We start from the raw sequence: 23,406 nt of genomic DNA, 5'->3' as shown, positions 1-23,406 counted from the left end.
ACCCTTTCCAGCTCCACGGGACTCAGGACTAGGGGATCCTATCTACTGCTGCTCCTCCCTGGAGTCTCCCTCAGGCGGGCAGCTGTAGTGGGGCTGCAGAGGAGAGACCCCCACCCCAGCCCTGCAGACTCTGCCCGGGGGTGGGGGGTTCTCATAGCTTTCCCAGGTCTTTCTCTTCCTGCAGCCGTCAGAAAGCCTGTCCCGGCCTGACCAAACTCCGGCCACCAGACAAGCATCTGCTGCCTGCTAGCTTCCCTGCCCCGCACCAAGCACTCTGAACTTCCTGCGCATTTCCCCTCACTGTCTGCAAACTGTGGGGTGGTGGGTGGGTACCATTCTTCTGCCTGAAGTACAACTTCCAAAAAGTTTGTGTACCCCGCAGGTCAGAGTCACCTGCTCATCCGCCAGCTGTCCTGAGGGAGTACTAGACCCGAGTCCCCAGGACCCAGGCACCCACACACCCATACCTGGGGTCCTCAGGGATGGTCCCACAGACACACCGCCCCTGCAATGCCTACACTAGAGCCCCCAGACCGTACACACACCAGGGAAGCAGCTGCTCACTAGTAACTCACCGGGCAAATCACCCCAAATCCCGAGTACTGCAGAGAACCCTGCAGAGTCACAGGCCAGGGATGCAGTGCGTTTATTTCCTGGCCCCCCGGGCCCTAGGAGAAGCGCCGAAATAGACAATCCAAATGTCCGTACGATTGGTTTAATTGTTTTCAGCAGGAGAAAAAGAAGAATAAAGTTACAAGATTCTTTTAATATTTTCACAATGTTAAACTAAAACTGAGCTCTAGGCTATGTGTGTAAGTCAATCTAGGACACAAAGGGTTAAATAAGATCTCCTCTTTAAAGATACAAGAATTTCAGCTTCCCTTACATTTAACAAACTTCACAGAACAGATACTGCAGGGAACAAGCCCTTCCCCCCTCACCCAGCTCTCCCAGCAGGCTTGAACCTGGCTGTGATCCCTGGGTACACGGCCCCCAGCACCCCCCTCCCAGTGCTTTGGGGACCTGAGGGGCTATGAAGGGCACATGGCGCCTCGCTGAGGATGGCCATGTGGCCAGAGGGCTGTGGCTTAACAACAGTGGTAAACGTTGGGCAGACCTGGCCCCTGTGCCCTGGGCCGCCCTAGAGTGAGGCGCTGGTCTGGGTCCTGAAGTGAGAATTAAGGCTGGAGATTCTGCAGTGGGTCCCATCTGGCGGGTGCAGAGTGGATGTAGGGTGGGAAGAACATGATTTCCTATTCGGGATTTTGGATCAAGACATTGTACTTGCAGGTCCACTGTTCATCTGGAGAGCAGACCTTGCTCAATTACACACAGGAAAGTCGCTGAGCTAAACCGTTCATCAGCAGCCAGGCGTGGACAGCCCCATGGCAAGCCACGGGCTGGGACAGATGGCGCGCGTGTGGCACTCAGACCTGATCCAGGCTTTCAAGAGAATTCCAGCATCTGCCCGGGCCTGCCCACCTGACTGCTAACGCTTCTAACCAGCCCCACACACCTGCCCCATCCAGGCCCAGGCCGAGAGCTTCCTGCCACCGCAGCCACCACTCAACCTTGTAGAGCGAGCCACACCGCGGTCCTGTGCACCTGCCGTCTTCCCTTCCTGACCCTACCCTAGGTAGGTGGCCCGGTCGTCCACAAACCACGGCTGCATGGAAACAAGGGGAGGCTCCTGCCGGAGAGCAGCAGCCTCCCCAGCGACCCACTGATTCTTGCGGCTATGAAACGTCTTTTTAAAAACTCCAAATACAGAAATCTGGGTGCCAAGGCCCAGGCGCAGGTCTCAGCCCCAGGGCTGCCACGAGCAACACTCTTGCCCTTGGCAAGCTGCAGCCAGAGCCAGTGGGCCAGACCACGGATCCTGTGCAGAAAAGGTGGGGATCATGCGTGGACTAATCTTGAGTGGAACTAATTTTCAAAGTGAAGTTGTCCCTCTTCTTGTGTGAAGAGTTTCCCTATAACATCAGGTAAAAAGCTTCCTCCATGAGAACCTGTCCCCACCCCACTTCCAGCTCTGAGGGAGAACGAGGCCACTGCCTAGCCCAGCCACGTGGCCAGTCTCAGCAGCCTCCCGTGGCCAAGGCACGCGTGGCCATCAGGTCCTGCTGGGACCAAGCAAAAGTGAAGAGGTGAAAGGCCGGACACGAAGAGTTCCTGTCAAAGCCGCCCGTGTGGCTGTGAGGCCTGCGCCTCCTCTAGTGACTCAGTCCGGTCTGGACACTTTCCGCTTAAGGCTTTTGTAAGTTTGACTCCAGCAGTGACAGGTATGTGTTGTTTTAAATCCACTAGCCATGCTCAAAAAAAATATTCTTCATGTTTTAATTTTATACAATGGCTAGCAGGCACCTTAGTAACCAGCCAGAAATCAATTTCATCCACCATCAACCCCTAAACTACAGTACCAGGATGGCTGGCTAAAGACAGGAAACGGCCGGCTGTAGTCTGACGCGTGCCCAGTACAAGGTGTCTGGCTGACTTTGTCCTAAATAAGGCTAACATTAGTGAACTAAGAACAGCGTCGTGTGGTGGCCCTGCCTGGCCTTCAGGAGCACCCCTCCCCGATGCGCTGGCAGGAGCGCCCCACTTTCCGGTCCAGTTTCACCATTTTCATGATGGCTTCCTCGCGGCCACGGCCCATGTGGTCGAATGTACAGTCGTGCTGCTCGGGGAGGCGGTGTAGCATACAGAACACGTAACCTGCGGCAAGGAAGCAGAGGAGACAGACCATCAGGGCCGCCCTGGCATCTGCAAGAAGGGGGTACATGGCAGGGGACACAAGGCCAGTGCAAGGCTGCACGCTGCTGAGCACTCCAACATTTAGCTCCCTGTACAAGGAGACCTGCAGCCCTCCCCAGGACAGCTCAGAAGCCCTGGCAAGCTGTGGTAGTCAGCAGAGGACACACTTGGTCTCCTATACAGCTACGGCCTGGAGGGCTGGGCTGGGCTGGAGTCACACCCACCCACAAGTGAACAGGGCTCCTAACTGAGACCGGGTGTCTTCCAGGCCTGGAAAAGGTGATACGCTGCTGTGGGATGTTCTGTAGGTCCTGTGGGAGCCCGTTCTGGGGTTCCTCGTGGCTTTACCCAGCAGGTCCGTATAGAGGATGATTAGGACCATGGGCCTGAGTGCAGGTGTTTGAGATGGTCTGCACTTGGCTGTGCTGGGGGATGGTCTGTATGCTCTGATTGGTTAATAAATAAAACCTGATCGGCCGTGGCTAGGCAGGAAAGATAGGTGGGACTAACAGAAAGGAGATATAAAAGGACAGAAAGGCAGAAGGAGACGCTGCAGCCGCTGCAATGACCAGAGAGGCTGCAGCCGCTGCCATGACCAGCAGCATGCGAAGACGCCAGTAAGCCACCAGCCACATGGCAAGGTATAGATGTATGGAAATGGATCAATTTAAGATAAAAGCACAGTTAGCAAGATAAAGGAACAGTTAGCAAGAAGCCTGCCACGGCCATACTGTTTGAAAGCAATATAAGTGTCTGTGTTTATTTGGTTGGGTCTGAGCGGCTGTGGGACTGGCGGGTGACAAAGATTTGTCCTGACAGTGGGCAAGGCAGGAAAACTCAAGCTACATATGGCGCCCAACGTGGGGCTAAAGAAAAAAAGGGCTAAAGAAAAAAAGGGAAGAAAAAAAAAAGGGACTAAAGAAAAAGGACAAATGAACAGGGATAAAGGCCGGTGTTATGAAAAAAAAAAAAAAATACTAAAGACAAAGTCCCTCAACCAAGAGGCGCTCCAATAAAGTGTGATCTGAGAAGAATCCTCGCATGGTGGTAAAGAGGATTCAGAACTCAACACACGGAGCAGTGACGTCGGTAAGTTCTCCAGGAACGGTGACGTCGGTAAACGCCCCACAGTTCCTAATTCTCTCTCTCAAATGAGCGGCAGCCGCCGGTTTGAGTTACTGGCGGGTTCCTGGGGCTTGGAAGAGAGAGGAAAAGGAACATAGACAGTTATATAAAGAAATAGAAAGTTTAAAAAAATAAAGTCGTTAAAGAGAAAGTAAAAGTAATATAAAAAATAAGCCATGTAAAGATGGATATAACACAGAGAGTTTGGATTATATTGTCTTTGGGATTTTTAACTGCAGAAAAACATTTGATCGTAAAAGATGTTGAGTTAAACCAATATGTATATATTAAAGATATCTTGACTTTAAAATTTGGATATAAGGATGTGTTACTTTGGAAAGGAGACTCTGCTTTTGTCTCTACAGAAAGCCAGAGGCTATGGATTTGTTCCAGATTAAGATACATCAGGTTTGACCAGCCAAGACCACCTGAAAGGTCTCCGATGACACCATGGCCCAGATGATCCAACATCCAGAATCGTTTCAAGGCAACTGGCTCAGACGATATGGTCTCACGGACTACTCCATGATCCTAAAATTTTCTTTGCATCCCCATAAGATACAGCGCCCCCCTCCAGCAGGAAGTAGTTAAGAGAAGCTACGCCCAAATTCCCAAATATACCAAGCTGACTTTGGAGATGTGTAAAAGTTAAAACCTTCCTTTTTAAAAAAAGAAAAGAAAGGGGAAGTGCTGTGGGATGTTCTGTAGGTCCTGTGGGAGCCCATTCTCAGGTTCTTTGTGGCGTTACCCAGCAGGTCCGTATAGAGGATGATTAGGACCATGGGCCTGAGTGCAGGTGTTTGAGATGGTCTGCACTTGGCTGTGCTGGGGGATGGTCTGTATGCTCTGATTGGTTAATAAATAAAACCTGATCGGCCGTGGCTAGGCAGGAAAGATAGGTGGGACTAACAGAAAGGAGATATAAAAGGACAGAAAGGCAGAAGGAGACGCTGCAGCCGCTGCAATGACCAGAGAGGCTGCAGCCGCTGCCATGACCAGAGACACTGCAGCCGCTGCCATGACCAGCAGCATGCGAAGACGCCAGTAAGCCACCAGCCACATGGCAAGGTATAGATGTATGGAAATGGATCAATTTAAGATAAAAGCACAGTTAGCAAGATAAAGGAACAGTTAGCAAGAAGCCTGCCACGGCCATACGGTTTGAAAGCAATGTAAGTGTCTGTGTTTATTTGGTTGGGTCTGAGCGGCTGTGGGACTGGCGGGTGACAAAGATTTGTCCTGACAGTGGGCAAGGCAGGAAAACTCAAGCTACAATACGCGGAAAGGAATAACTGTGGGAGGGCTGACTGACGTCATCTGCAAGGACCCTATGCTCTAGCTCCAAGAGGGCAGAGATGAGGATCTTCTCTAAGGATGTCCACCTGGGCTGCCCTTCAAGCTGTGGAGCAGCTGTAGGTCCAAGGGAGACATAGTGTTGGCACATGAGAAGAAGCCACCAAGGACAGAGGAGAGGCCTGCAGAGCAGGGAGGCGTGTGAGTGGACAAGGGTGCTCTTCCAGAAACGAGGAGGCGGCCCTAGGGATCAAGACATCAGCTCTCGGTGTGTGGGGCAACTCTTCCCGCCTAGCTCCCCAGTGAGCCTCACAAAGGCTGGGGTATGTGCCGTCCTCTCCGGAGTCGGGAGGACTCTGGCAAGAGGACCACTGCCCGAGCCCACTGCCCCCTCCATCCTCATCCCCATCACTCGGTGTAGCCATGCCTCCCAGACCTGTGGGCCTCGGCAGTGACGGCAGGCCTTGATGGAGCCAAACACATTCCTAACATGTTCTCCCTGTGTCTGGAGCATCCCACAGTGGCCACTCCTCAGCCTCCGTCCCTCTGTGACCATAGACCAGTGGAAGCTGGAGACCAACTGGCCAGAGACGACAAGGCCCTGAAGGTGGAGGCCCTAAATTTGACAATTAACTTCACTCAGACAATCTTACAGGGAGATGTGTGTGGAAGGGGAGGTGGGGTCTTAAAAGACACCCATGCCAGTCACCCTGCCTAGCAGATGCTTGCTTATGCTGTGTACAAGCGTATGTATGTACATCCATCTGGTGGGTGGAGGGGTACAGCCTGGGCCATCCACTGTTGGAGAAACACATTATTAACTGCTTCCCAGGGAGAGCAGGGCAATCTGTTTGACTCTAAATTGGGACTGGGTTTAAGGAAAAGAACAGAGATGAAATCTTTGTCTCCTGAGAAGCCGAGCTCCCACTTGGTCGAAAGCAAAGTTAAGATTAATGAGCTTGTGTGTTAGAGTTACTGATAAGTTCATTACTCCCAGATATTGGATACCGGTTGCCTGTCTCCTGAAGGACCCCACAGCAGAGCCCCTGCCCTCGGTACACATCCTCCATCCAACATGCTAACTCATCTTTCAGGAGCCCAGCCCCCACCTGTGAGGGGAAGCTGCTGCCAGACGGGAGCACCAACAGGCATTTCTGTCACTAAGCCCTGGCACAGTTCTGTACATGCAGCACCTACAGAAGGGCAAGGGGTACCTACTGCCCCTCCCTTCAGGATGGTGGGGGTTCTCTCTCCTGAGCTGGTGGAGCTGTGGGAAACCAGCAAGAATGAGGTCAGCTGGAGCTTCTGGGCTAGCTCAGACCCCTTAGTCAAAGCAGATCCTGAGGGAAAGCTGCAGTGTGGCCCTTGCCCTCCTACAGGCCTGTCCTACCTTCCTCTGGCAAGGAAGACACACTGGCAGGCCCTGTCCACTTGGGTGTTTTGAGCCAAGAGTCTCCATCCCACGCCCCTGTCAGAAGCAGCCAGAGGCCTGGCTCTGAGCTCTGCAAGCCAGAAACTTACTGGGCAGCGGCTGCACTTCAGCAGAGCAGGCAACCTGGGGAGGAACCTGGGGAGATGCTCGGCCACTTCTCCATGGCTGCACCGTGCTTATTAGATATACAGATTTCACTCAGGTCCTTTTATGATCACTCACCAGTGGAAGGTACGGGTTGGAACTTGTCCCTGGTGCTGAGGAGGCACCAGGCACAGTCCAACACTGAATGCATGCTGGCGCTGGTGTGAATGCATGCTGCACTGTGGGGTTAAGCACTGTCTGGAAGTAACTGGTGGGTGGAATTTCATTTTTTAAAGCAAAGGAAAACGAAGTTTATTACAAAAAAGAACTGCAGATGACGCACAGGCAGAGCAGCTGGATTAATAAACCTCTACCTTCCACAGACCTTTCCAGAAACCGCTGCAGGGATTGTGAACTTGGTATGACTCTGGAGATGGGTGTTCTTGAGTGACAGACAAAAAGGACTTGAGGTCACTGCCTGCTGGTGGCCGGGCCGGCCTCAGCACTTCTCTAAGCCACTCATTAGAAACCGAAAGGCGGGGCAGGAGGCTGCAAATTCTCGGAGTCTCAGAAACGGGGAGAGGACAAAACAGTGTTGGGTTCTCTCTTGAAAAGGTCAAAGTTGACAACAGAACTGTGATGCCATCGCTGTTACCTCCAGGGCGCCACACAGTTCTCTTCCTCTCAGCTCAAGTGAGACTCACTCCTGTTCCACATGGAGCCCCACCCTCCTTACACAAAGTCCCCTTGCTCAGCAGCAGCAGTTCTGATGCAATTTCAATGTACTGGCCATGGTGTAAGTGCGAAGAGGACGGGTGTGTGTGTGTGTGTGTGTGTGTGTGTGTGTGTGTGTGTGTGTGTGTGTGTGTGAAGAACACCTGGAACAGCAGTGTTTGTAAAGACATGACCTGCCAAGAGCAGTCCAACCCTTTCAACCCCCAACATACAACATGGTACCTGTCCTGCTCCCGAGCCCAGGAAGGTGCTTGAACCATTTTCCTTAGATCTGCACAAGGCGCTCAGGAACTTGTGTCTGTATCTCTTACAGACTTACTGGCTCCGGAGTGCAATCTGGACAGACCCTTCATTAAAAAAGGAGGGCAGCAAAGATGCAGCTGGCCCTCTAAGCAGCTTGTTTCCAGGGCCCTGCCAGCCTTGCTCCTCTGGACTGCACCCTCTCTATGTGGACCAGCCACTGTCCCTGCTTCTGACAGGCCACTCTTAGGATGAGGAACAAGAGCTGGGGAGGCTCAACCCACAGGTGTTCCAGTCCCCACAACCTAGGATGTGGGTTGGAAGGTCTCCAGGGGCTGGGCAGTTCCACTGGCAGCCAGAGAAGACCTCTTAACTCAGCAGGCAGCACCAGGAAGATGAGCAGCCATATCATGCCAGGGTCTGCCCAAGCCTGCAAGCGTGGGTAGCATGAGAGGAGGGGAGGAATCAGAGGCTCAGGGCCTGCTGCAGAAACTTCTGTCTAGGAAGAAGTCAGCCAGGGAGCAGACAGCAGGGGCGATCAGCTGACTCACCCTGAACACAGAGGTGGGAGGAGATGGGGGCTGGAGCAATGGCTCAGTCATTAAAAGCACAGACTGCTTTTCCAAAGGAGGACCTGGCTTTCCTAGCACCAACCATGACAGCTCGTAACTGTCTTTAGCCCTAGTTCCAGGGGATCTGACACCCTCTTCTAACCTCCATGAGCACTAGGCATGCATGTGGTGGACATAGACATGCAAGCAAACACACACCTTTTTTTTTTTTTTTTAAGTGGAAGGAGAAGCCAGTGGAGGCCCAGATCTAGCACATCTGGATTCAGACACAGAACACACGGCTCCAGCCAACTATGTGCTACAGATGTGAAAATGATGTTCTGTGACTGATGTGGAAAAATGCCGTCTGTTAGAAAGCCAAATTCTACTCTCACCCCATGGCCTTTAGTACTCACCCAGTTAATTCGGGTACTCTTAGCCATAGCTAGTGTCCCAGGGGTCAATGTTCTGAGCCTGGACACTGAGAGCATACACAGATGCCACAGGAGGCAGACAGGCTAAGGCGACCAGCACCTTGTTGTTTTTCCCCCAAGACAGGGTTTCTCTGTGTAGCTTTGGAGCCTGTCCTAGAACTCATTATGTAGTCCAGGCTGGCCTCGAACTCACAGAGATCTGCCTGCCTCTGCCTCCCGAGTGATGAGATTAAAGGTGTGCATCACCACCACCCAGCTCAGCACCTTGTTTTAAGAGTGTCCGAAGTGGTAGAAGAGCATCCCCTGTTGAGTCCCACCGACCTAGTACAGAACAAGGTAGCCACCTCACACTCCCCTCTTCTCAAGGTTCCCTTCTCAAGGCCCCCACAGGGATGGCCACTATAAAGGGGCCGGGCAGAGCTGGGAGCCAAGCCAGCATCTCCCTCCCACCCTAGGATCTAAGCAAGATCAGTGCTGTTTTCTGCTTAGAATTTCCTTTTACTTAACCCCCACCTGGCAGAAACGTTGACTGGCTTCCTCTCGGAGTAAGCACACCACTTCAAGTTGGCAAAACTAGGCAGCTCCGAACTCTCAGGTTTTAATTAACTAGGCACTTGCTTTCCTGCAGGTCCCCAACTTGGAAGCCCCCATGTGCTGTTTCATTCAAGACTGGGACAGGACAAGCCTCAACTGCTCGGTGTTTCTACCTCACTTTTCCACGTCCCTGCTCATCTGAATTTCAAATTGCTAAAGGTTCAAGCGGATCCTTAAAATACTGCTAAGCCTGAGGCCCGAGGCATGCCGAGGCTGTGCTAGTGTGCAGTGGGGCAGCAGGGTGCGAGCTGCCCACACAGAGTACATGCTTCCTTGCCCCGGACAGTTCTGACTTAAGTCAGCCTTACAAGGGCACAGCAAGCAGACCCTACACAGGACCCAAAAGCTCCATGGGGCCATCTCCAAATGGCAGCATCAGAGGGGTCAAATACGGCACCTGAAGTGTCACTTTAAATTAACAGTGCTGGGGATCTAGCACCCCCTCACAACATAAAACCAAGCACGGTGGCACATGCCTGTGATTCCAGCACTAGGAAGGTGTAAGAAGATCAGAAGTTCAAGATCACCCTTGGCTACAGAGTAAGTATGAGACCAGCCTGGCTACATGATCCCTATCTCAAGGAAACAACAAAAACAAAAATCAACCAAAGTAAATGTCCCTGACTTCTGTATCTAAAATGACCGGGAGGCTCCTTGGAAAAACAAGTCCCATTTTTCCAGCAAGGAAGTTTCTTGAGCCTCAGGTCCCCTAGCTCATTTGTAAGTGAATGCTGGGACCATCGGGTGGTACAGCAGCGCTTGGTGGGAAGCGTTAGCCACTTACACTCCACCAGCAGAAATCCCCAGATTACAGCACATCCGCTGACCCGGTGCCCAAGGCAGAAGCTGTGGCTGAAATGCATTAACGGATCTCAATGCATTTATTTCATCAGACCCGGGCACACGGAAAGCAGCTGCAGGTTTGGGGAATGGAATGTGTCTGCTTTACATTCTCCTCCATCCCTGGCTTCCCACGGTAGAGGGAAAGTCATTATCCGAGAACCAGAACTGGAGTCCAGCTCAGTGAGCTGGGCCTCTGTCCTGCTGCAGAAGAAAAGCATCGGGTGGGTGGTCAGGGTCAGCTGCCCGGGGCCCTGGGACCAAAGCCCCACTGGATCACCAAGCAGGCCTCCGTGGTCTCTCTTCCGAGAGGAAGGAGGAGTTAGAAAAGTTACCAAAGCCCCACTGGGGTGTTCTAAAGCAGAAGCACACATCTGCTTTTCCCAAATCAAACACCTGAAATGCACAAATGCAAAATAGGCCAACATAAGCAAGAGGAGCCAGGACCTGAACTCAGAGCACATGGGGAGTGGTCTGCCACACACCCACGGGGTAAACATTCATTTGAAAACGACAAGCCCCACCCCACTGCTGGCCTTCACTACTGCTTCTCCACAACTCTGCCCTGTCTTAGCAGTATCCTCTGTCACCCACTGGAGACCCTCATTTTACCTGACCTCTGTCTCTGACATTCACTCTCACCTCCACCTGCCATCATGGGAGAGGAGAATAGGGTGGCCACACCATGCAGGCTGCTGCAGCTTGTGAAGATTTTCCTCCAAGCAAGCCTTTTAGCCCTCATGCACGAGGAGGAGGAGGAGGAGGAGGAGGAGGAGGAGGAGGAGGAGGAGGAGGAGGAGGAGGAGGAGGAGCCGCCGCTGGGCTCAGCCATGTAGAGCTGAACATTTATTGACAGGAAATGGCTCACAAAAATTTCGCCACAGGAAGTTCTACCTCCTCCACACCCTTTAGGAGCTAAGGGCATTAGCCCTTGGGAGCTCCCACATTTCTTGGTGTTTCTTCTCTCACTGGCCTCTATCTGGGCCTGCAGTAGAGCAATGTGGGTTGGTGAGAAGCCTGCTCTGGGGTGACCGACCTGTTTTCAATGGCTCCTGATATGCATGGCAGTCTCTTTCTGAACCTCCTTGTCCTCTACAAGACATTGGGTACAGCTTCCAAAGACTGGCCTACATCTGCAGTGTACCTGAGAGGAAGTGTGACCCATCCAGCCTAGACCAAAGAGAAGCCACCCTGGTCTCAGTGGTGCTCACTCTGCCACATGGTTCCCAGGGAACTGAGCCCTGATCAACCACCCCAGAAGCATCTTTGCAAGCAAGAACCAGCTCACTGCATAACTGATGTCCACACAGCAACGAAGTCAGTGGACGTCAGACTGAAAAGGCCACACCCTCCCCTCTGGAGCACCTCTCTCTGCTACCTCCCACCACGTGTTTGGTCACCCACCCGAAACCACGACAAGTCCCTTCCCACAGGGTCCTGCCTTCTGTCAGGACCACCCATTAAGAGTGTGTGTTTTGGACACTGAGCACTGGACTTGGGCTCCAGCTGCGGATCCAACTACTGTGTGGCTGAGACTGCCCTGGGACTTCTCATAATGGGCTTATCGCTCTGTCCTCACAGCTGAGGCAGGGCTGCCTGGCTCTGACAGTATCTGCCCACCTACCTTCCCTTCTCAGTGGAGACTCAGTTACCCTCCTCCTCCCCAACTACAAACCTGTTTCCATGGATTGCTGATGCATGCTGAGTGACCAGCCTGGTAAAGATTCCTGCTGAGGAAATGCAAACTGCAAAGAAGCCTCATTTAAATACATGAAGACTACCCAGGAGACCTGGAAAGTATGCAGTGGTCACACCACGGGGACAAGGAAGAGCAGCTCCCCTATATAGTGAGCGTGTTTCTTAGGCAGAGGCAGAGTGTTTCCAAGTTTGGCCACAGGGATCTTCACATCTAAGATGCTGGGCTAGAGAGGTAAAGGATGCAGGCTGCCCAGCATCAGACACTTTTAAGGTGAAGCCTCTGCAGGGTGTGTGTGTGTGTGTGTGTGTGTGTGTGTGTGTGTGTGTGTGTGTGTTTTCACACGTGTGGGTGCACATCCAAGACTGACTTCAGGAGTCTTCCTCAATTATATTCTGGAAACTTTACTCAGTGAGGTGGGGTCTCTCACTGAATCCATGGCATGGACAGTCTAGCCAGTCAGCTTGCTCCAGGACCCTCTTCTGAATGCTGGAAGGCGTTCATGTTGGTTCCGGGGATCCAGACTCTAACTGCTAAACCATCTCCCCAGCCCCTCTACACGCTTTTTGCTTTCCTCTAGTAACTCAAAAAGGTCACCAGGAGATGTGTACAAGTACAAGCACACTTTTCACAAAATCTGATTTAAGTATCAGTAGTCTCACATCTGCTGTCCACTCTTGAAGACTTGGGGAAGGAAGCTGGCTTCCTGGTCCCACGTGTCTGTTTAGTTTATGTTAACACACTTCCACTGGGGAACAAGACTTAGACATGAGTTCAAATCTGAAGTCAGACACAACAGCTGTGAACTGACACCCCACTGTTCAGACTTTGAGTGTAGAAAGTGCTGCCCTCATAGCCCACCTCACTCGGGGCTCACACACAGGACTCCACCAAGGGGCTGCAGCCTAGATCTGATCACTCTCATGAACTCAGCCAGCCTTCAGCTCTTGTCTGGGCAGCCTCAACCCTGAGCACCCCACAGCTCGGGACACCTGCTCCTGTGGTCCCTCCGAGTTCTCGGGCAGCACCTCCATCCTGAGAGAAGAGACCTGCTCGGGCTGGGCCCTCATTAAACCCTCTCCCCAGGGTTTAAACTCCACACACGCTGAGAATTCTCAAAGTTCGGTCTGCAACGCCACGCCTCTAGTCCATTATTTGCTTGAGATTGGCATTATTCTACCTTCTCACATTCAATCTCTGAGTCCCACGGATCCTCTTCCCAATATTGAGGGCACTCTCTTTTCCAGAGCTACCGCCATCAGAAGGCAGTTCCCAGGACCCTCTGCCACCATGCACTGACTCCCAAGTGGCCAAAGACTCCTCACAGCAGCAGAAGGCAGGTGCTTTCTGCCTGCGACCACCAAACTCATGGAGTGAATCCAGATTTCCTGCTGACTGCACTGCATCCCCTCAGGGCAGCCCCCAGGGTTGCCTCTCTCTCATACACTGTCCTAGACACAAGTGCCCCACCCCATCCCCACCCCCACTCCCACCCCCATGAACTTTTGCTCACTGAGGCCTCAGTTTCAGGGTCTCTTCCTCATGAAGAACTCCTAGATTCTCATGGCATCTTGGACTACTTCAATTACTTGCTACAACTGTAATTTTAAAGCTACTTGTGTAAATTTTTTTCATTTCAAGGTCTATTTGGCTAGACTTTACAAAGCCAAGGATCACAGTTCTGTAATTCCCTTCACACCCCTGGCACCTCAGACAGTGCTTGTTTCTTTCAAAGTAACAAGGTTTGACAAAGCAGCAGAGGTCACAATGACAATATGTCCTCTCAACCTAAGGGACAAGCAAAGTCCAACCATGATTTTCAGGGGATGACTGCATCCTCACTCTCTTCTCCTAGCAGCCGCCGCCAGCCCAGCCCCTGGCATCTGTGCTTGTCCATGCTTTGTGATGTCACCCTTCTGACCCTCCCACCTTATTTAGACAAAAGGGGGAGATGCAGTGGGTAGCTCTTCTAGCTTTGACCTTGAAGCATGGCCCCTAGTAAGGTAGCAGATAACTGTTACACCGCCCCTGACCTTGAAGTACATGCCCCTGGGGTGTGGCTGGTCCAGACCCTTAAGACCTGGGATGCACCTACACAGCTTTCTTCTTTGCTTCCTCGTGGTATTGGATGCTAAGATCTTGGACCAGGCAAATCAGCGTGGGACACAGCTCAGCTTTCCCAGACCCTATGATAAACCTCCCATGGTAGTGAGTTAACCCCTAAATAAATTCCTTTGCTCATTAATAGACTCTGGATTTCTGGCATTAAGTGGCAAATACCCACCCAGCTACTATTCATCTCAAATCCCAGATTCCTCTCCTTCCCTTCTCCTCACACGGACCTTATTATCCTCATGAGTGGTTTCTTCAGACAACCTCTAAATCATGTCCTGTATCTGCCCTTCTCCCTATCACATGCGAAGGTTCCATGGCAGGAACAAGGACAGCATCCTGAAGGAACAAGCACAGGGCTGGAATGCAGAGGCCAGCGACTCTACCATGGCTCGCTGGGCCCCTTCTCTTACAGCATTCAGAAGGACTTTGGAACACATGGGTTGGTGTTTAGGATAATTAACCTGAGATCTACTTGTTTCATATTTGCTAATAATGTAATATATGAATATAATAAACTTCAAATTGTATAAAATAATAATCACCAAAAAAGTCATCTCATTTTCTGTTCCCTAGAGGCCAAGCCAGTACGGCCACCAGCCTTTAAGCATCCTGGAGGGCCCATGTACACCATCATTTCTGCTTCTCTCCCACAGGGGTATTTTAAAAACGCAAATCAGATCATGTCATTCTTGTGCTTCAAACCCTTCAATGCCGGGGTAATAAAGCTTCAAGGCCAACAGCCCCTCGCCTGCACTCTTCTGCACTGGGCCCACCCACACCATCAGCTGTCCCACACTGGCACACACTGTCTTCTTGGTTCAGACGCCTCCTCCCAGCTGGCCAGCACTGACTCTCGCCCTCATCGCTGTCACTCTATGATACCTTGGTGACACACACTTCCACCTGAAGTAACAGAAGGGGTCCACACCTACCCTCTGTGCAGCACGCCTTCCCCAAAGAGCAACAGCACAAGAGCAGACTCCCATTCCACTCTCCTGAACTCAATGAAGACAGGCGCAACAAATAACTTGAACAGGGGACTCATTAAAACAGAAAGGCGTTCCTTCTAGCACAAGGCACCCTCCCCAGCTCCACAGAAGCCTGGCACAAGCACCTCCCGTTCCACGCGTGACCAGTGTGCAGCAGGCACCATTACTGACTGATGTGACATGTGCATCTGTGCACTAACAGGTTTGCTTTCTACTGCTATGAATGATCCAAGCATCTACTCACAGGTTCACACACAGACAGATAAAGATAGTGTGAAGGGCTCTTAGGACCACATAAGCTGTGTGGACAGCGAAGAACTAACCATCACAAGCTCCCACTTGATGTTCAATTCTCCCTCTCCCTAGTATTTTGGTCAGTTACTTCAGATTCAACAGAAAACTAATCCTGGCACAACAGTTCAGCTCCAGGGAAGAGGAATGTAATTGAAGCAAGGGTATTAACATAAATCTGGACCCTTAACTTGTAAATCTAGAGCCTTCCTTCTCTTCCTGGCTAAACCTGTAATTTGGCAGGGCACAGTAGAGGAGCATGTCGCCCTACGTGCCAATGACAAGGACTCAGGAGTCTCACTATGTTGACTCAGATCAAGAAGGAAGATGTTGGCATGTGTGGAACATCCTGGTGATCAAGAAGGAAGAGGCTTGTTGGGCCTCACAAAAACTCTAATGGTAGCTGCCATACTGCCCCCTGGGGTCCACAGAACTTGTCTTTAATTGGAGCATCCTCTGCCTGTCACCCCAAACAACCACCCAGAACCAGCCATTTCCTAGACAACTAAATACTCAACAGGAACTTCTGGCTTGAGGAGAATATTAGACACTGGCATAGACCTGCTCCCTACAGCCCTGTAGGACCTTCTTAGAAGACATGTCAGTGACTGAAGCCTCTGGAAGGCTACAGGAACAGCTGGGGATCATCACATGCCCATGTGATCTGTCTCCAGGTCTCTGATCAGACACAATGGGGGGTCTGACAGCAGGGGAGTCTCTGGGAAAGCCAACCCGGGTACTGGTGACACCCGCAGAGCAGCTATTCTGCATGCACTTCTCTGTCTGCAAAGCCTCCTGGGGAGAAGAGGGGAGAGGGTAACCCTTGCACCCATGGGTGTGGCAGGGCAGTTGCTGAGAGGCCAGCTACCTGGCTGTTTTGAGCACTCCCGTGAACCACCATGCTGACAATCACTTTTTTTGTCTCAGAAATCCGCCGTGTCAAGTCTATCTCAGCAGACCTGAAGTATGGAAACCCTCTTCCCCACCAGTCAGGGAGGGATGCAGCTTCTCAGACACTCCAGCTCAGACCTCTCATGGCCCTTGCAGTCCTATCCCAGGGACTTGGCTCCCCAGCACCCTGGCTGAGTCTCAGGGACCGAAAATGCCCACAACCCCCAGCACCACGAGAGCCAACAACCCAAGAACACATCCCACAGTGAGGGGGCTGAGCCTCATGGAGACACACTGGCCTTTAAAATGCTCTCGGGGAAATCACTTTCTGCAGCTATTACCACAGGACAGTGTTCTGTCTCCTGCAAGCAACAAGACAGGAAAGCTGAAGTGGCTGCCTTCCTGGAGTCTGTGTCTCCAGGACCCGTGCTGTATGAGCTCATCAAGACCTTGGTCTGCTTCAGTCAAGGTACTTTCTAGAATAAGACACAAACTTTGCTGACACTAATCTTGGAGGAAAGGTGGCACCAAAAAACCCATCTAACAAAGGAGTCAAGCATCAGAACTGGGCCACTGAAAGGAAGCAACAGGCTCAAGGAGTCAGCAGGGTTTACTGGCCATCTGCATGTGGTATTCATGGTCTATGCTGGCTGAGCAGAGGGGAAAGAAGCCACTGTTTCCTGTGGCTAACAAGTGCTGAGATGCAAGAAAGCAGCTGCAAACAGAATCAGCACAATCAGGCCATGGGTAGTAAGGCGGGGCATCCAGGGAGGCCAACCACACAGGCTGCCCTGCAAGGAGGTCCATTTTCATGGGCAGTGAGGGCATGAATCAGTGCTGGCAAGAACAGAACACACACACGTGGCAATGCCTATGACCCAGATGTGGGTGCGAGAGCAAGGAGGGCAACGATACAGACCCGCCCTCCAGAAACGCCGGGTTTAGACAAGGTTTCAAGCGACACCAGAACACACTTAATAACAGCATGGGATGGTGGGGTTTGGAGACATGGCTCAGTGGTTAAGAACACTTGCTATTCTTCCAGAGGACCCAGATTCAGTTCCCAGCACCCACATGGTGGCTCGCAATCATCTATAACTCCAATGTCAGGGGATCCAAAAGCCTCTTCTGGCTTCAGTGGGCACCAGGCACACATAGTTCACATACATACATCTAGGCAAAACACTTAGAAAAATACAAGAATCTGTCGGGCAGTGGTGGCACACGCCTTTAATCCTAGCACTCAGAGGAGGCAGAGCCAGGCGGATCTCTGTGAGTTCAAGGCCAGTCTGGTCTATAAAGGGATTTCTAGGATAGCCAAGACTGTTACACCAAGAAACCCTGTCTTGAAAAACCAAAACCCAAAACAAACAAACATGAATCTTAAAACAAAACAAAACCCCTAAGCAGCCAGAGAAACCACAAACACCCCAGAAACTGGTTCTCACACAGCAGGCCTCGCACATTCTTAGCATTCACTAGCCTCTACAGGTTGAGAAAAATGGACAGACTGGGCAGTAGTCACCTCCTAAACATTTAGGGTGCCAATGGGACAGTTTGGAGACCAAAAAAACAAGATGTGGACTCAAATCCTTTAGCACTTCTGATTACTTAATTTCAAACTGTGAATATCTATTTCTAAAAACCAAGGTATCCTTGTTCTACAATGCATTTTTAAAAGTAAAACTGGCACAGCCCAAGTCCTAAACAGAGAGAGACGATGAATGGCACTGTTCCCTATGTCCCCCACAAGATTCCCAATCTGTTCCCAAGTTACTGTGTTATTGTACCACCGAGGATGGGGTTGGGGCGGGCCAGCCAGAAGAATAAACATGGCCTCCCCACCCTGCAATGCTTGCAGTCTGGAAAGGGGGGCAGCCATGCAGCCAGATGATTTAGCATGTGGTCACTTGATCAAGCAAGGCTGTATTAAAGGAGGTCAGCTTTGGCCAGGGCTGACTTGGAAAATGTGGAGACAGATTGAGCTCAGCACCCACTCCGGTACTTGACTCAGTCCAACACTCTGTCACCATTCCTTCAGCCCCGGGGGACTGGGGTGTTAGGTGGTCTAAGCCACTGTACTCCAGTTGGTGACAGACAAGCTCAGTAAGGAGGAAGAGGCCTTGAGGGACACCTCTGGATGGCAGCCTGAGTGGAAACAAGGCATGCCACAGGGTCAGTATAGATGCACCTTGCCAGGCGAGGGTCTCCCTGTGTTGGCAATGTGCCCAGATGTTGGGTTACCCCAACCAGGTATCTAAGGCTAGGGGAGGAGACAAGTGTGGTCCCACACAGCAAGCTGTGACTTCGAATTTCTGTGACCCGAAAGAACCCAAAGTATACTTTCCCCCAAAGTTGAAAAATTAAAGCCATAATAATAATAATAATAATAATAATAATAATAATAATAAATAACTGGATTAAACAAAGCAGGCAACCTCACCCTACCTGACAGTTTAGTTTCGAGACCACTCACAGGAGTCCTAGATCCTAAGCGGAGATTCAGAGGCTCAACGAAATAGAGGTTACAGAGTCAAAGACACCGGTCTGGCAGAGAGACCAGAAGACACAGACAATTCACAAAGATGTGCTGGGTCATGTGCGGACAGGAGAGCAGGAAGGGGTAGGAGGGAGGTGCACCTAGTGAGGCTGAGGGCAAGAGGGGGCACTGCCATAAGCAGTCACCAGCCACACCAGGCACTACTGTCCACAGCGTAATCCAGGAAGTGACCCTTTGCACGTAAACAAGTGGAGCTGTGGGATGGCAAAACCTTCCTCCAGGCCACACACGGCCTCCTCTGCTACATCATCTGCTTTTGCAAGCTGTATGTAAAATGTTTCCTACACTGTCCTTGACACATTCCTTAAATACAACTCCTAAGGCTCACCAGGGTGAGGGCAGCTGTGGGAAGTTCACCCTAAGTCATGCCTAATGCTGAAAAGACTTAATTTCAACCTAAGGTCACAGAAAGGCAAGGGTACTGGAGGTGCACACTTAGCATTTAACCTAACAGCCCCCTCCTGCATATCTATGCAAAAAAGAGAGAAAAGAAATGGAAGGCAGGCACACAGACTGGCAAAGTGCAGACTGCGTGTTCACAGGCGACATGTCTGTATGTGCAGCATCTTACAGAACGGAGAACTAACAGGAAGTCTGGCCAGGCTTCAGGGCCAGAGATGCTCCAGGAAAATCAACTGTGTGCTGAGGGGCAGCAATCTCACAGTAGGCACAGTGCAGTCTACGCACAAACACAAAGGACACCTGAACAAAGATAGACACTGGAGATATAAAACACAGATAAGAAAAGGCTAAGAAAATTTAAGAAACCTAAGTGGAGAGAGATACTTGCATTTGTGGGTTGGAAACTGTTACGATAGCAACTCTGAGCCGTTATCATCAGACTCAAAAGCAGGAGCTGCTGCAGGGGTGGCCCTGTGGTCTTCATCCCACCAGCCCGATGGGTTCTGTTGTGATAGTTACTCTTTTTGTAAAATGAACAATGTTTCAAAGGTGCAGGGATGCTTCAAGATGTCTGGGCAGTCAAGCACACAGAAAAGATGCTCCTGTGTGCAAAATGCTCTCTGGCCCAGGGAGAAGAAAGTTCATAACACTGGGTGGGCAAGTTCTTGCTAGGCAGCCAGAGAGAAAGACCAAGTCCTGAGGTTGCCAAAGGCACTGAGAAGTTAGACCAGAAGCCCTGGGAAGAACCAGGAACTGACACGGGACACTGGGAAGGGTGCTGGCTGCAGCTGATGTCAGATGCACAGTTACTACTTAACATCCCACCCCACATATTTACCCAATAAAAATTAAGATGCACATCATGTCCGTCCACCTCAAGATTTACACGGAAGTGCTTAATGCAGCTTATAAACCTGGGCTCTCCCCTCTCAGTGTGGCAGCATCAGAGGAAGAATAATTAGCCAATAGCATCACAGATGACTCTCAAAACGTATCGTGTGACACAGACCTACGATTGTATACTGTGAATCCACTGATACTAAAATTCTAGAAAAAGCAAAACTCGAGGGCAGCAAAGTGAAAGGACAGAGAGGCAGCAGAGTCCTTCCAGAGCAGGGGAACTGTGAAGCCAAATGGTGATGACTATTCAACTTACATGAATTTACAAAAATTTTCTGAATTGCAAATTGGGAGAATTTTATGGTATGTAAAATGTTATGGTACATTAATTTTAAAAAACTTTTAAAAATCTTCCTGAAAAATAATTAAAATTATTTATTATTAGATCAAAACTATAAAATATCAGTAATTTTTTTTTGGAATAATCCCCTCTTGTCTACAAAATGTAATCTAGGCAGGGTAAGCTGTCCAGCAGGCTCTGACATGCTGTCATGGCGCTGCCACTGAGAAGGAAACCTCCATGTCATGAGACTGGTGTCGGCAGGGGACGGTGGGGAGAGGACACGGGTAGCAGACATGTTCTGGATATTCTGCACCCGAGGAGCTGAGCCTCTGGTCCTGTTTTGCTTGGGGTAGGGCAGCACCCGGGTCTGTGCCTTCTCCACACTCGCCTGGCCACGCACCCACAGCAGGCTGGGCCTCTGGAGCGGGTGCAGGTCTGACACTTCCATCTCTGTGACGACAAGCAGGACAGGGACTCACACTCGTGCACATGAAAGGGTAAGCTGCTGCTTCACAGAACACAGTGCTGTGGGGAAGAGGAGGTGCAGGGACTCTCTCAACCTGCCACGTGCTTCCCAACATCCTTCGCTTCTCTCGTGTACCGTAATTCCCACCAGAGGGATTTTTCCTTTTGGAAGTACAGACAAGACACATCTTCCTCTTCAGCCACAGGCAGCACACACCCCAGCTGCCTCCTTGGGAGTCTGGGAGAAACTTGAGTCTTCATTACCAGACTCAAAAACAGGAGCTCCTACAGAGTGGATCTATCTCACCAGCCAAATCAGTTCTGGCTATGGTCGAGTTAAAGTCAGATCATGTTAACTATATCCCAGACCACTGATGGTGCTTACTCTGAGCCAACATCCAACCTCCTCAACCCAGAACTGGAACCTTTCTCTCTCTTCCTTCCTAGCAGCCCTCACCACCTGACGTCAGTTCCATCCAGCTGCAGGCGCCATCTCTATAACCTTGGGTGCCAAAGCATTCGCCTTTTCCTACGTCTAAGCCACACTCTTGAAGTCTTAACTGCAGAAGCCTGTCCAGCATCGCCCAGGTGGAATAAAACCCCACCCGCATCCTCTGAATGTGTCTTGTAACTTGGTAACAATGCTAGTGAAGAGCTGTCTGGGGGCAGCATGTGCGCATGCTTCCCTGTCAGGCCCGGCAAATCACTGCATACAAAACCATTTGCAGGTCCTTGGAGAAGCAGCTGGTTCCAGACAGGGGAGTAAGCTTAAGATTTAAACACATCTTGTTAGGCCAAAGAGGAAGGACCTGCACCTATTCCTCCCTCACCTGGTCACTGGAGATAGGAGCCGGCCGAGCCGAAGGAACTTCAGTTTGACCAGATGTGGACCTAGGTGAGTAACGAGAACGCTGTAGACAGCACTGACTCATAAGCCAATGGGGTGGAGGAGGAGTCCACCACAGTCACAGGTGCAAAGGGAGGAGGAGGAGGAGGCCCCACTTAGGGAATGCTGCTGCTGCTGCTGCTGCTGCTGCTGCTGCTGCTGCTGCTGCTGCTGGCACCAAACGGCAACTGTGGAATCCAATCACTGGGAACTACATGAGGCTGGTTAGGTGCCAAACCTCAAGGACAGCTTTTGTTTGGTTGGTTTTAGACAGGGTCTCCCTATGTAGCTTTGGTTGGCCTGGAACTCTACATATAGACCAGATGAGCATCAAACTCGTAAAGATCTGCCTGCCTTTGCCTCAAGAGTGCAGAGATTAAAGGCATGTGCCACAGTGCCCAGCCTCTCAAGGACATTAACCTATTGTCACAGTACTTTCCACAGGCTGCTGCTTCTTCTTCTTTTTTTTTTTTTTTTAAGATTTTATTTATTTATCATGTATACAGTGAGTGTTCAGCCTGTAGGTCAGAAGAAGGCACCAGATTTCATTGTAGATGGCTGTGAGCCACCATGTGGGTGTTGGGAATTGAACTCAGGTCCTCTGGAAGAATAGCCAGTGCTCTTAACCTCTCCAGTGCTCTTAATCTCTCCAGCCCCTCCACAGGCTGCTTCTTAAGTGCACTACAGAAGGTGGAGAGGAGCTTGGCTGGGGTGTGAACGATCAAATAACATTAGTACTCAGAAGCTGATGGACACCGAGCCTCCCAGAGGAAAACTGAGCAAACCACAGTGTAGTACCATAGCTGGCTGACAAAATGCAACTAAAATCATTAAGAAACAGATCCCAGCCGGGCAGTGGTGGCGCACGCCTTTAATCCCAGCACTCGGGAGGCAGAGCCAGGTGGATCTCTGTGAGTTCAAGGCCAGCCTGGTCTACAGAGCAAGATCCAGGACAGGCTCCAAAGCTACACAGAGAAACCCTATCGCAAAAACAAAAACAAACAAAAAAAAGAAACAGACCCCAAATGAAGGATGCTCTAATTTTAAAACCCATGAAAGTGTGTGTGCATGTACTTGCCTGTGTGCAAACAGAGGGACATACTTTAAAATGTCCATACTGTAAAACAGAAAGCTTTTAAGAATTTTCTACATTAAAACAGACTAAGACACTAAACCTAACACCTCATCAAGGCCAGATCCTCACTCAAGGGGAAAGCAGCTTTGGGAAAAGCAGGCCACTGATCAACAGACACAAATGAGCATGGGTGGCAGCCAGGAACAGCACTGGTGGGAGGTCCCTGAAGTGCTCCCTCCCATGACTGGTTCTACAGAACAGTGTCTGTCTCTGCTCCCAGCAAACAGTTTACAGAAGGGGAGGCCATGACAGTCACAACTAGCTCAGATGGCCCAAGGGGGGAACTATTTCCAAATAGAGTTGAAAACAAGCCCTGGGGATCACTGCTAATTTGATTGGATGGGCCCAGAGAACCTTTTCTTTGAAAAGCTTCCAAGACTAAGGGTGTCCAGAGTGGTTCCAATAGTCACATGGACTTATTTCACTGAACTAGAACCTCTGGGAGTGGGCCAGAAAGCATGTCCCAACACACTGCCCAGCTAGCGCTCACAGATATCACAGTTAGGCCTAGTCTATGAGCTCATCCTATGTGTCCCTTACCCCTCACAAACTTAGCAAAATGTTTTGTAAGGTCACCTCAACAAACACCTGTTACTTTGGTCTGACAGTGAATAACAGAGGAAAAATGACCACAGAGGTGTGTGAACACTGCAGACTGCAGAGACCCAGCCACAGCATTGTGGGCTTTCTGAAGCAAACAGAACCACCAGG

General features: G+C 50.8%; 1 protein-coding gene across 4 annotated transcripts in view; it reads right to left on the bottom strand.

Moving 5' to 3' along the window:
• Nucleotides 1–701: 701 nt before the first annotated feature.
• Zfand3 (zinc finger AN1-type containing 3) overlaps nt 702–23,406 on the bottom strand; it is a 241,628-nt gene continuing 218,923 nt past the window's right edge. For all 4 annotated transcript variants that reach the window (XM_076557533.1, XM_076557531.1, XM_076557532.1 and 1 more), the window contains one exon: nt 702–2,715. In XM_076557533.1, the coding sequence (XP_076413648.1) occupies nt 2,561–2,715 (155 nt within the window). In that variant the 3' untranslated portion in view covers nt 702–2,560. The remainder of the gene's footprint in view (nt 2,716–23,406) is intronic.

This window comes from Peromyscus maniculatus, chromosome 21 (assembly GCF_049852395.1).
Source record: "Peromyscus maniculatus bairdii isolate BWxNUB_F1_BW_parent chromosome 21, HU_Pman_BW_mat_3.1, whole genome shotgun sequence".
In the NCBI taxonomy this organism is placed as follows: domain Eukaryota; kingdom Metazoa; phylum Chordata; class Mammalia; order Rodentia; family Cricetidae; genus Peromyscus; species Peromyscus maniculatus.
The sequence above is the reverse complement of the archived record's forward strand: the minus strand, read 5'-3'. Positions and strand labels throughout refer to the sequence as shown.